The 13,753-nt window shown below is 43.8% G+C and overlaps 1 protein-coding gene across 3 annotated transcripts in view; it reads right to left on the reverse strand.

Moving 5' to 3' along the window:
- Positions 1–13,753, reverse strand: part of LOC121704754 (phosphatase and actin regulator 1-like) — a 57,019-nt gene that overhangs the window by 19,122 nt on the left and 24,144 nt on the right. For 2 of the 3 annotated variants that reach the window (XM_042085216.1, XM_042085225.1), the window contains one exon: positions 8,442–8,606. In XM_042085216.1, coding sequence (XP_041941150.1) covers positions 8,442–8,606 — 165 coding nt within the window. Of the gene's footprint in view, positions 1–8,441; positions 8,607–11,102; positions 11,467–13,753 lie in introns of those variants that run through there. The other variant, XM_042085208.1, reaches the window with a different exon arrangement.

Raw genomic sequence — 13,753 nt, forward strand, 5'->3', positions numbered from 1 at the left:
AAGATATAGATAAACTAACAAACAAACAAACAAACAAACAAACACCTTTGTTAAATCTGATTTGAGGGAACCTTCAGTATCAACGCACAGCTCTATTGCCATTAGTGAGAGCTTGCTGTGTGCATTAAGTGCAGCCACCAGCAGAGCAGCGGAGAAATGGAGAGCATTGCTTCACATGAGCACTCATCTCTGCCTTAATGCTTCTCTGCGTATCACACATTAGCTGGGAAAGGCCTACCAGCAGCTCCATAAATACTGCACGGGCCAAACTGACTGAAGAGAGGAGACCCAGAGAGTCATTCTCTTTTCATCACGCAAATCCTTCGCCGTGGAGTCACAGGAGCCGGTCATCTCTAGAGGCCAAAGACAAAGCCAGAGCACGATGTAACACCTTCCCTTTCATGGGATGAGAATGACAAAAGGATGGTGTTTGAATGCACCCCGGCGGTCTATCTGGCGAAATGCTTTCTAAACGAGCTAGCATGTCCCAGCGCGACTGCTCCCATCTATTTTTAGCCTCAAAACAGTTGAGGGACTTAACAATCTCCGCCACTGCACGCAACTGGGTCCATTTAGCGCCATGCTAGTCAGTTCAAAAGCTACCCCTGCAAAGAAACCAATTAAGAACCTGAAATGATGATCAGGCAGAGGAACGGCGCTCCGTGCACAACACACACCCCAGTGGAACTCGGCACACGTGCACGTGTGTGTGTGTGTGTGTGTGTGTGTAGAGGCTGGGGTCTGTAACATATATGACCCAATAGAGAAGAGCGAAATCAGGCTCGTGTACAAAATGGCAAAGACGCTTGCCTGGAGTCACAAGCATGACATGTCCTGTACGACCACTTGAGTGCATCTGTGCTCTAGATGCTGTGGCTGACACCATTCAGAATGGGACTGCTCATGCTCTCATGGCACACTGGCTGAGGACGCCTACACTGGAGTTTGCATCACCCAGCCCAAAACCTCTTCTTCCCCATCGCCCTCGTCGCCTGCATGTGAAAACGGCCTCCCTCAAACCCCCACTGCAGTGCTGCACGGCACAGCACTTCTGTATTCAGCGAGAAGACGAGTTCATCTCATCGCCACACACACACACACAGTGATGTAAAATCAAAGGTTTTCACTTTGCATCCTATGACACAAGCGGTGAAGTAAAGCTAAGGGTCAGGTAATACTCAGTGTCCACACACACACACACACAGAGACACACATGTTTGTGTTTCAGCATGTTTGTGTTTGTGTGCAAGACCCCTGAGAGAAAAGCGAGTGTATGTGAGTGAGGTCCAGCACCAGCAGAAGTATCAGATCAATAACCCTCTTCCCTGTTTCCCCACACAGGGTTGGTGGCTACAGGGTCATCGCTTCCTCTGTGCTGCTGGTGGTCAAGCATTGCTACTAGAGGGGCTCCTGTAATGAGGTACTTCCGTCACCAACACAACGACCCAACGCTAATGACTTTTGCAGTTGTGTAAGTGTGCCTATGCAGACAGCATGCCAGTGCAGTTAAGAGTGTTGTGCCTGTGTCCAAGTAAAGACAGTAATGCTTTCTGGGAAGTGAAAGAGGGTCACAAATCACATTTACATTTGTCGTCTTAAAGTCTGTGTATGACTTCATCAGACAAGTAGGTGGCAGTCTGTGGAAGTCTGTCTCTCTCCCTGGTGGTCTCTCTCTGTCTCACATTTTCATTGGCATTTCAAAACTTTTCCATGACTGTAGGTTTTTGAAAGGCCATGGAAATGTAATTAAGTATGTTTAGAAAAGCACAGGAAATTATCAAAAAAAAAAAAACATTGAATGGGATTTAAACAAGCTTTTTCCACTTACACAAATTTGGCCAATTTATTTGCAGGACCGAAGACACATGAATATCTCCAAACCTTCAAGAGTTTAACTGGACACAGAGCCGGTCAGTGGTTGAAATTACATTTCTGAATGAACCCAGCAAATAATGGAGAGCAGTCTGTGTCTGTGTCTGTGTCATAACCATCCCTGCCGTCAGATTACATTTAAACAGGACAAAATGAAAGAAGCAATTACCAAAGGATTTATGACATAACTGTGCAGGGCAAGCTACAGCAGGACCTATTGCATAATCAAGCCGTCGGTAGACCAATCAACCTGCAGCATCCACAGGTTCATCACTGCCAAACTCATCACCCATACAGAGCAAGACGCACTGGGAACAAACCATGTTACCAAAGACATGTGTTAATAATGCACGGTTACGAAAGGTTTTCTCTGGATATATATGTGAAATGTAACTTCTAGCTCATTTTGATATTTCCCCCTCTTTTTTTGTTCCTTTCTTTCTTTCTTCCTTCCTTTCTTTCCCACAGGCACTTTCATCACCTCCTTTCAGGACTTAAGACTAATTACAGACATCAAAATGAAGATTTTGAAACAGAATTATCACCCCAGATTACTCCTACACTGGTTTGTTTGTTTGTTTGTTTGTTTGTTTGTTTGTTTGTTTGTTTGTTTGTTTGTTTATCTTAACACTAATTAAATTGAGTACTTACATGCAGTCACTTGCACACACACTGTCAACTTTACAACAGGAATAAAGCAAGCTCTAAATGACTTGTGCAATGTGATAACCCAGCCCCTTGCTGAAAGGCTTCTCTAAAACAGTGGTAAACAAACAAACTGGAAGCATTAAAAGTTGAGACACAACACAACATCGGAACCCCTCAGAGACGACACCAGTTAGGGCGCTTAGCTGGGTCAACACTGCTGCTCTCGTTTTTCCAACACTCCATTATTGAGCCTGCTGCTAACAAGGTCAGTGCAGCACAGCGACAGTTTTAGTACCGCAGCAGCAACACACCCCCCACACACACCCGCCCCCATGTCAGAGAGAGAGAAAGAAAGAAAGAAAGAAAGAAAGAAGAAAGAAAGAAAGAAAGATGGCAGAGGTTTCAATGCAGTAATGCCTGGGCCCCCCTCCAGCCCCCCTCCAGGTGTCCAAAACCCCCTCAGAGGTTCCAGCGTGCCGCCTCCAGAGGCATACCAAGCGCCTCACTGCGGCGCCTCACACCAACCAGTCGCCTGGCGCTGCTCCCACGTCACTGATGTATGCATTTATTTGCCCCGTGCCCATTAACATTCATGTAGAATCAAAAGATTCAAATGCTATGAGAAATGTAACTCATATGTACAGGATGGAGTGTAGAAATGTACCATAGCATGTGATCAAAAGGCCCTTACTTTTAAGTGGTGTTGTGAAGGGTGGGTTTTTAAGTCATATCCAGAGGAAAAGTGACCTAGTTATTCAGCTCTCTTCTTACCACTCAGGCTCCTTCCAAATCGAGGCTTTTAAAGAGGGGTTCATTCCCACAGCCATACTCAATAGCCCAGGCTGTACATGTCAGAAAGACAAGTACAATGCATAAAGGCAAATGGCGAAAGTACTGCCCCCCCTTTTGTGTGTGTGTGCATGCGCACGCACTGCGTGTGTGTATGTGTGTGTCATTGGGAAGGAATGAAGGGAACAGAGTGGTGGCTGATGGATCTATCCACTAGAATCTCGGTCTGTCTCACTGAAGTAGATTTCATGCATTTACATCCATATCGAGGCTAAATAATAAATAAATAAATGAATGAATGAATAAACGAACGGCCTCACTATGGATGCCTATGAAATCTACTTCAGTAAGAAAGACTGAATTTCCAGTGGATAGATCAATCAGCAACTGCTCAGTTCCATCCATTCCTTCCTAATCACACACACCACACACACACACAGCTGTCAGGGAGTGGCGGTACACTGCTGTGAGGTAAGCCCCACAGTCTGCTCTCATCCAGCGTCCCCAGCAGCATCTGACCTAATCCTCTTGTGATCTCCTCTCCCTCAATTACCTGCAGCATCTGCACCCTCAGCCTCAGCTCCCTACTGCCCACAGCACAGCACAACAAAGCACTCCAACAACCAGCCACAAGCAGCCTCAAAGGCCACACACACATACAGTATAGAGAAGCGCACACACACGCACAGTTAAATGGACTACCACACCTTGCCATAAAACAAACCGTACACAGGTCTGATGGGATTTCACTTTCTTTGAAAAGTCTAATGTGATGATTAGGCAAGAAACTGAAAACTGAAACTGAAAAAAAAAAAATAGGTCAGCACAACTATTAGAATGCACAAACCCATACGCTGAAAACCATTTCCTTCATACTGAACTTTCTTTCATACCAGCAAATATAGGATGGGCCAAACACAAAGTGCTTTCAAAAGTTCAATAGTCGGGTAGAAAAACTAACATGGCAGGCGCAAGAGAGAACGGACCGAGGTAAAGAACCCCACCATCAGCACTCAGTCAGCAGGCTGTCCGAATGTCACTTCTCCACAGGGACAGGCCTCAACCCAGGGGTCAACTTCTTAACATCACTCTCCATTGATCAAGGCTTGTGATGTCCATCACAGGGTTATGTGTTTAGACTGATAGTGCACCACTTTAAGACACTGACCGGATTCTCCAATGCAGACATTGAAGAAAAAAAAAAAAACATTTCCCTTCCATTTGAATTGAACACAGCAGTGACCACACATATTGGCACTTTTTTTCCTCTTACTGATGCCCCTTCCATAACAAACCATGATTTGTTCTACTAGCCTACCTCTTCCATTGATTTGTCCCATTAGCCTCCCCAATACAAGTCAATTTCTAGCCATAATATCAGAGACCAGCATGTGCTAATATTAAAGTTCTCATTTCCTACACTGTGGGAGTCCAATGTAAAAGGCCACAATGGCAATCAGTTTACATGGAACAACTGGGCAAATATTAAAATACCACACAACACAGAATCCTGAGTTTGCATGGTATAACCTGATTTGTAGGCCGACAGGACCAACTCAAAGTCCACATTTAACCCCAAGAGTATGACCTAAACTGAAGATCTTTGCTTTAATTACTGTTCACTAACAACTTGACCGACATAAATTCATACATCCGTGGGGTCCAAATGGTCAGAGATCTCACAATTCTATATTACAATTTTTTTTTTTTAACAAAAAGTTGCCAATTCAATATTGATTTTTCTGATTTAAATTAATACTATATAGATAACAATATATAAATGTATTTACAAACTTAAGCTTTCTAAACTAGATAAAGTTCCCTATACAAAAGAGACCAGATTCCATTTTATACTAGTCTGTTAGGGGTATAATAGCCTGGCGAGCCATTCTTAGATTCTAGTCCTCAAATGTTGTGGGCAGGGCTAAGTTCATCTGGCACCCAGGCTAGTGGTATAAAGCATTTGCTTCTATTTAGATCCAGTTTTTAGGGAATTGATTTTTTAATTGATTTTTTAAAGTGCATATTATGAAAAAAATCAATTTTTCTGGGATTTGATGTGTTATTGTGTGTCTCTGGTGCTTCCACACGCATACAAACTTAGGAAAAAAAACACCCATGCTGTTTTGAGTGAGATAAGGGTTTCTGGATGCATCCTGCCTTCAGCCTCCAGGGTGAGCTGGTCAAAATCGGCAAGGCTTTTGACGTCACAAGCCGAAACATTTCAATATTCCCACCCACCACCTCCTTTTAGGGCAATTACGTTACGTGGGATATAATGGAAATCTATGGAACTGCATCGAAGTGGGCAGGGGAAAATGATTTATACTTAATAAATCGTTGAACAAACGTGAATAAAAGGCACAAAATCAGGTTGGTGTAGTTATTGGTTTGTTCATGGGATTCATTCTATTCCATCACTTACATATTTCCTACATCTAGGTGAGATAGCTAAGCTTATGTTGTAGGCTACTGAAGTTCCACTGTTAGATAGCTAGCTAGCAAGCTAACCGTTTTACATAGAGATTATGGTAGGCTAAGTGTTACTGATGTACTATGTAAAACGAAGGTGTAGTAGATGTTAGGGGATTTTGAATTGGCGTGTTTCAGACGTTGCATAATCAACACCCCACCTCTCCACACCAAGCCTACGAGTTCAACTGTATTTTAAGCCTACATATCTAAGAAAAATAATGTCAGATACCTTTGCACAGTAGCCAAGATGGTCAGGCTAGGCTGGAGGCATTGTTGATTTGGCACGAATGACCCTGGTAACAGTTAATGGAGTGGGGCGGTGGGTAAGGGAGCAGCAGCTCATTAATATGTAATGAGCAGCAGAAACGGCACACTTTGACAGGGACTGAAAAAGAGTGTAATAGAGGTAGGTACGAATCTTTTCCTACAAGCTATTTCCAGCAAACAACTTCAGAAACATGTTTTCTGGAACTCCTAGACCTATTTTAACTTGTTGAAAAATAGTCATAATATGGGCACTTTAAGAATTGTTTGCTTCAAGAATCCCAAATCCCTTCCACCCCTTATAAGCATACATCCACTGATCTGTCAGATAAGGCAAACTACAATTTTTGAAAATCCCAAAAAGACTTGACAGCAAAGAAGAAGAGTTTCCTAAATGTGACCAAGTCTTACCACTACCTGAAAAAAAAAAGAAAATAGCTCATTACATACTAAGCAAAGCTACAAAAACAGACAGCAGAAACCTTTCCCAGCAGTTCCATTAATTGTGTGGGTTTAAGTCACGTTGGCGTAAATGCCAAGAGGGCTTCCTCTGATCATTCAGTGACATTCTGTGGGGGAAAAAAACAAGCACAACTCGGGAAAGTACTTTAACTTGTGGCTCGGGGAAAGTACTGAATTCATTGCCCCAGTTTAATGGCATGTAAAAAACAGCTAAGAGCATTTTAAGTACTGCGTTATAGATCTAAAAGAGGATCTTGTTGCTTTAATCCCTAAAACAAACTGAAGTCATTTTAATCTCCAAATTTAATTTGCCAAATAAAGAAGAACATCAGTCGCACTGAGGCCATATACAACCAGGAATGAACCTCCGGACTCTTCACACCAAACATGTAGCTCGAGGCAAAAATCTTGGACTCGGACTTGCAAAAATCAGGAAGAAGTCAAGAATAATTGAAGGACAAATGTGTTTTTTCTTCATGAATGTACACAAGATGCACAAGTGTCCAGAATCCAGGGTTTAATGGAATCTAAGCTATAAGGTAAAATGCACTCAGGACAACAAGTTAACCTTTCAGCACTGTCAAACAAGATCAACACAGAGGTGCAGAGTTCTGTCACACTGTTAAAAGCAAGCTTTTAACCTGCCACTGACCACCATGGACCAGTGAACCAGCACATCAATGGCCTTAAAAATAGCTCCCTGGCAAAGGAGACAGCACTCTCCTTCAATCAATTTTTACTCAGTCTCAATCACCTTGAACATGATATATCAACTGCATTCATCATTCCTCAATCCTGAGCTTGTGTGGTGGAAAAAAAAAAAACTTGCAGACTTTTCTGCAAATAGCACTCCATTCATACATATTTCATCAGCGCTCTACTGAGACTTTGATCATCATTTCACAATATAACAGATTGCTTTGCAAGCAATATACTAATGAACTGCTCAATCCTAAAACCTTATTTAAAGTGAGAAACAGCCCCGACACTGACTGTGCAAAGACGACAATGAGATGACAAGATATTGGTGGAAAGGGCTGTCTGTCTGTGTGTTTTTAGTCTAGAAAGAGAGAAGGGTGTCGGTAGAAAGAAAGAAAGAAAGAAAGAAAAGAAAGAAAGAAGAAGAAAGAAACTCTATTTGCTCTGGCAGATGTCATCGTAGGCACAGAAATTCAACATTTAACAATCAAATACGAATGAGGCTCTCTGTCCATGTTCTGATGTGAAAGATAAAACACTTAAAGCTGACGATACACATGGAAACTTTTGGGAGCAATGTTGCTGGGCAATGGGCAAGTGTTGGTTGTCCAAATCAGCACAATCAGAGCACATAGAACCAGTTACAGTATGTGGTTGCTCAACAATATTGCTCAGAATGTTGCCCTATGCATCATCACCTAGAGGTTCACATTGCTTTGTCCAGAGGACAGAGCACAAGTCTATACTTTTAACATGAGATGGTCAATCTGTGGCATATTTGCCTCTGAGCTCTACCATAGCAGGCACCCAGGACCCCGACCTCCAAATGAGCGAAATGTTGCCAAGGGCTTGGTCAGACTCCAGGTGATGCCATTAGGGCTGGCTTTAAAAGAACGCTTACGCAAGCTCCACCCAGCAGGAGCCAGTGAGGGAAGAGAGAGGGGGGGAGAGAGAGAGAGAGAGAGAGAGAGAGAGAGAGAGAGAGAGAGAGAGAGAGAGAGAGAGAAGAGAGAGAGAGAGAGAGAGAGAGAGGAGAGAGAGAGAGAGAGAGAGAGAGAGAGAGAGAGAGAGAGAGAGAGCTGCTCCACCAGAGAGAGAGAAAGAGAAAGAAAGAAAGAAAGAAAGAAAGAGGGGTGGAAAAAGGGTAGGGAGAGGCAAAGAAAGCCCCCAAGCCCAGAGTAGGGTAGTCTGAGCGTTGTAAGGGCATGGAGAGAGGAAGAGCGGGACCTTACCTGCAGAGGTTTGCTTGAACTTTTCACTCTTCTTCTTCCTCCATTTCCAGGGTTTGAAGAGGCGCCCGATGGTGGCAAACTTGCTCCTCCGGCGGATGGGTGGGGTGTGGGTGCCGGGGACAAGGGACTCAGAGCGCATGGCAGACAGTCGTTCCACCTCCTCAGCTGCAAGGGGAGACACAGAGTGCTGTGTGACCAAAAATGCACAGTACGGAGTCAAAGGAGCAGAAGAGAACAAAAATGGTGTGCATAAGCCAAGCTGCTATTATTTAATGACAAATCATGAAGGAGCATCATGCCGTCATAGCTATTTCCACTTCGCGAAGGGAAAATATGGCACATTGTGACAGTAATCTTATTACACAAGCCTAAGCATCCTTAGGCTAGGGGTTTGGGGTAAAGGCCAGCAAGGCATTTTATTGCAAAAACAAGTCAGTGTGGGACACCTGGGCATAGAGGATTATGAAGCCCTGCTAAACGCCTACCCTGCCACACTACTGCCCTCTTGGGAGGTCTGGCAAAGGGTTGAAGGGGACAGATTAATAAGCAGGCCTGCAGTGGATGATTTCAGCATCTCATACAGAGCAAGACAGTAGCACACGTAATAAATTATATTATAAATAAATAAATAAATAAATAAATAAATAAATAAATAAATAAATAAATACACAAACAAGCAGCACCACACATAGTGCAACAGAAGTGGGCCATTTGTTCCCCAGCCTCTCCAACCACAGCCGTTAAAAATGGATGAAGGCGATCTTTAAAGACCAGTATCAAAATACAAAAACATGGGAGGGGACGACCTTCAAACTCTGAACACACTGCACTGATTATGCCAACCGTTTGGGGCTTGACTTCATGTGCACTCTTTTTGATGAGGGTGGGAAAAAAAGGTGAATGGATGAAAAGGCTATAAAATTACATTTAAATGGGAACTCAGGACCATTATGACAAAGAACTTTGAAAAACGGCATGTGTTGTCATCGAGCTTTTAAGGTTTGAAACACAGACACAGGCCTGTGTCAAGAGTGGAAAAATGTCTGGCCAGAGCTAAGGATTTGAGTCCATGTCAACAGGACACCTGACGTTGTGCCGCTCCACATGTAGGCTTTTTGTGCTGCCAAACCATAGGGCGGCCAGCAGGACAGGCACTGCACTCGCATATTCACATTTCACGCCAGTAGATGGCCACCAGCAACAACATCCCAGACTAAATATTAGCCTGCATCCCACAAGCCACTGCTGGCGTGTGACTGGACACCCCACTGAGACAGGACTGCAACTGGGTTGGGGGGTGGGGGGTCAGCATGGGGCAAGACGAACGAGCGATCAAAACCCGTGGCAGGGCGGACATGAATGAGGGCTAAGGCAGTCTCTGCTCATTACTCAAAGCACCACGCTAAAGATTTGTACATCTCCAGGAATAGCAGCAGCCTCGGCGTGGAGCTGCAGAGCTAATCAGTCTTGCCCAAATTAAATCAAAGGAAATAGGAGGGAAAGCGCAGAGGCTTCGAAAAGGGATCTGCTTCTGACCATCTGTGCATCTTCCATGTCTGCTGAAGACTGGGTGGCAGGACTGTCTCCCAAAGATGCCTCTTCTTGGGAAATACTTATAAATATCCATAATTAGACTTCTCTTACTGTACTATCAGTGTTTTGCATGATGAGATGTTTGAGCAAGCGGCTAGATGAAAAGGGAAACAGTGCTGTACACCTTCACCTTGTAACCTTTCAAACTCCACTCTGTTTCTGTTTAAATCCACCACTATGAAACTATTTCCCATCTGTCTTATAGAACACCGTCTCACTTAGTTAAACATCCATTCCTTTCAGGCTGTCCCTTATTTCAACACCATTCCCCTATCCCAGTATCTAGGCAGCTTTCAACCCTGTGACAGCAGCTTCAACTCAAGAAACTGAGTAGGAAGAATGCATTGGTTATGTTTGGATTAAAGCAAGGAGACAGAGCAAATAAAACACTCAACAGATTTAAATGTACAATGGCCATTAGCCTAATTTTTTTAATGCTATGAGCAGCGCCTCCCTGAGAGGAAAATAAGCCAAACTTCAATGATTTTTTTTTAGATAATCCTGAAATAAAATAATGTATTACAAATGCTGTTTTTTTTTAAATATATAGTCATAATAGGTCAATACAACACTTCAACGGACATAACGTTACAATGGAAAAGCATTCTGCCATTGACCACTACGGTGGCGAGTGGCAAACCAGATGACCCCTCCACACGCTGCGACCAAAACAATTGGGAGCAGCATGATTTAGTCAGCATGGATGGACATTGCGGAGTTGTAATGCAAAATCCGTGTAATGGGCTACATTACAAGAAATTCACAACTTGTGTTGAATCTGCATATTGCAGCGCATTTGCGTATCAAATCAATAGGAAGCTAAGATGTAACAGTGCAGTAAACGACTCTCAGCTCAGTACGGGTACTGTGTGGCCTACGTTTATGGCACCATAAACGAATATTAAGAAACTATCACATCTAGCGATATCCTTAACGGTGGTGTCCAGAGAGATCCTTCGCATAAATGCAGACCTGGAGAGAAAGAGCTGTAGCCTACTCTCATAGAAAATCCCTACTGGGAAGCAAGAGCCCCCGAGGCGCACGGTACTGTGCTACAAGCACACTCACCATCCTGTGTATCATTGCCGCGGCTACAATTGCTGCATATATGCTTGATCTCCTTCCCAATATGACAATGAATCATGAAGGGCATGTTGTTGTTGTGGTGGTGCTGATGATTGTTCGTCTCCTTCTTGTGGTTAAGGGACATCATTTTAACCAGGCAAAAGCCCTTCTTCTTTGGCTTCTCCACAAACACCCCCGCGGGCGTGGTGGTAGCGTTATCCCTGTATCCCGTGGTGAACCAGTTTCCATGCATGATATTAGGCGCAGGGTCCGCCATCGGGTAGCTCGCAGACTTAAACATGGAGAAAGCAGAGAGGATTTGCGTTTCTCAGCGCGCGCCGTGTGAGGAGGCGGTTTTAAACGAACAGATTCCGATTGCTTCCCGTCCACCCCCTCCTGCCCATGCCGCAACAACCAATCCTGTCACTGGCAGCCCCACTGCAAACTACGTCAGCATCACTATCAATTCCACAACTGATTCAGACCTGTCCTCCTCTATCCTCACCTGCGGGGACATGATGAACCGGTGCTGACAGAAGACAAACGTGCGAAGCTAGATAATTCTCCATTGCCACTGCGTATTAATCCCTGATATAGGCTACTGTAGATTTCTACTTTGTGAATAAATAGGCTTTATTACTGGAGGCTATTAGCCAATGGCATCCTGAGTGGGTCAAAAGGTGTCGCTGACTTTAGATCTCCAAATTGGAGAATTTGCAAATGCCCTAGAACGTGCAAATTACATTTTGTCACAGTAAGAGCAATAATTGCAGCACAACAACTTCTACAACAGGTGTTCTTCTCACCAAACAATTAAGTAGGCTATGTTAATCACAGCAGAAATAACTATAAAAGCTGTTAAATGATGACCAAGGTGATCAAATGATGACCAAGTCATATTCTATCTGGTTATATCCCAATAAAGGAATATTCATATCCACTGCCATGAACACCGGTGAAGTTGGCCATATCCCTGAACTTCCATCCCATTTAGACTAGTCAATCCCCAGGCATCAATGCATACATGCAGGCATACAATGCTGCTTGTAATTCAGAGGCTGCTTCATTCACATTCCAGGGGAAACAAATGCACACAGCCCAAAGACACATCCTCCTCGATCCTCCACCTCCTCCATTTTTGTGCATAAGGCTAAGAATGAGCACTATGCACACAGCCGAGAGAGATTAGAAAACCCTTGCACACATCCCTCTATAATCAAGTTACAGGCAGGCTATGTTCACGGCAGCATGGCTTTGATGCCTCTCGCCACAAGCCTTTGCCTCAGCTGCAGACTTCAAAGGGTCGGGAGGCTGGGGATGGGGATGGGGCTCTCCTTCCACTGCTGCAGTCGAGAGAGCACCAGTCACATCTCTCGTACATTTCCTTCCCAATTTCAGAATCCCACCCTGAGCTAAGTTCCAAAATTAGCACTGCGCGATGCGGGATCTGGTAGCTGCAGATATGGAGAAGCAGCCATGGGGGGGTGTTGGAATGTTGTCAATAGTGCTGGTGTGGATTCTGGCCCCAAATGAACTGTATCTGTCTAATAAGACCACTGCGTCACATCACAGCATATGTGCAAGTCTTTACAAAACCACTAGTGTTGTTATTGCTATTGCCATTTTTTACATATTCTGAGACTCTTAACACTTTCTTCACAATCTCAACTTATATTGAATACACATAGGCCTATAACTAGACAAAAAAAGAAAATCAGTAAGAAAGCTGTCCCGAGACATGTCACAGTCAGGCCATTGCGATCCCTAGTTGCCCAGTGATTACTCTCCTAGTCACTCCCTCCTGTTACTGACATAACAATCCGCCCTGGGACAAAGCCTTGACCAGTGTATATCTAGCACATTATGTGTGCTCATAGTATGTATACACTGTTTAGAATCACGTGGATTGTGTGTGTGTGTGTGTGTGTGTGGTGTGTGTGTGTGTGTGTCAGACTCCCCCAAAGTACAAAATTTACCATTTAAATTTATATGCAATTGTATGGCTACATTTTCTTTTTTTAATTCAGGAATGCGTAGTAAGCCTGTCTTCATAACAAACGTTTCCACACGACTCGCCTCCACTTAAATCCCTCATGCGCTGGGATAGTCAGCTACTGAGGCGACGACGGGTCACATTGGGCTACACATAAGGACTGAGTACCCCACGGTTGCATAACTTCATCTTTGCACTATGCAGACAAAGCTGTTGTCCACCCAAGCATATTAGCTAGGCTCATTCATGGGGAAAGAGGATGTTTTCAGCTTTTTTCCCCAGCCCCTTAGCAGGGTAGTTTGTTAAAAGTAACCGGACTGTGCTGTGTTCAAGCCACACATTTATTTCTCTGCCAGGGAGTTGTGCGGCTCTTCCTAAAAGCATTAGTTAGAAACATCTTAAACAACTTTCAGTGTCAAAAACATACATGCCCAAAAGTAGGGGCTTGGAATTGCCAGCAAACTCGATTCAGAGGCTCAGTAGTCGGTACAATACCTGTCACACTACATGTTCCAGTAATGTTGAATAATAATGACTATGTCCTAAACAGAATTCACTCTAACAGCTATTCTTTATAAATATTTATAACAGCAAAGACAACACTTACCATAATTTCCCAACTATTAGCCGCGGCTTAAACATTGATTTTGCTAAATTTATT

This window comes from Alosa sapidissima, chromosome 1 (genome assembly GCF_018492685.1).
Source record: "Alosa sapidissima isolate fAloSap1 chromosome 1, fAloSap1.pri, whole genome shotgun sequence".
Lineage (NCBI taxonomy): Eukaryota > Metazoa > Chordata > Actinopteri > Clupeiformes > Clupeidae > Alosa > Alosa sapidissima.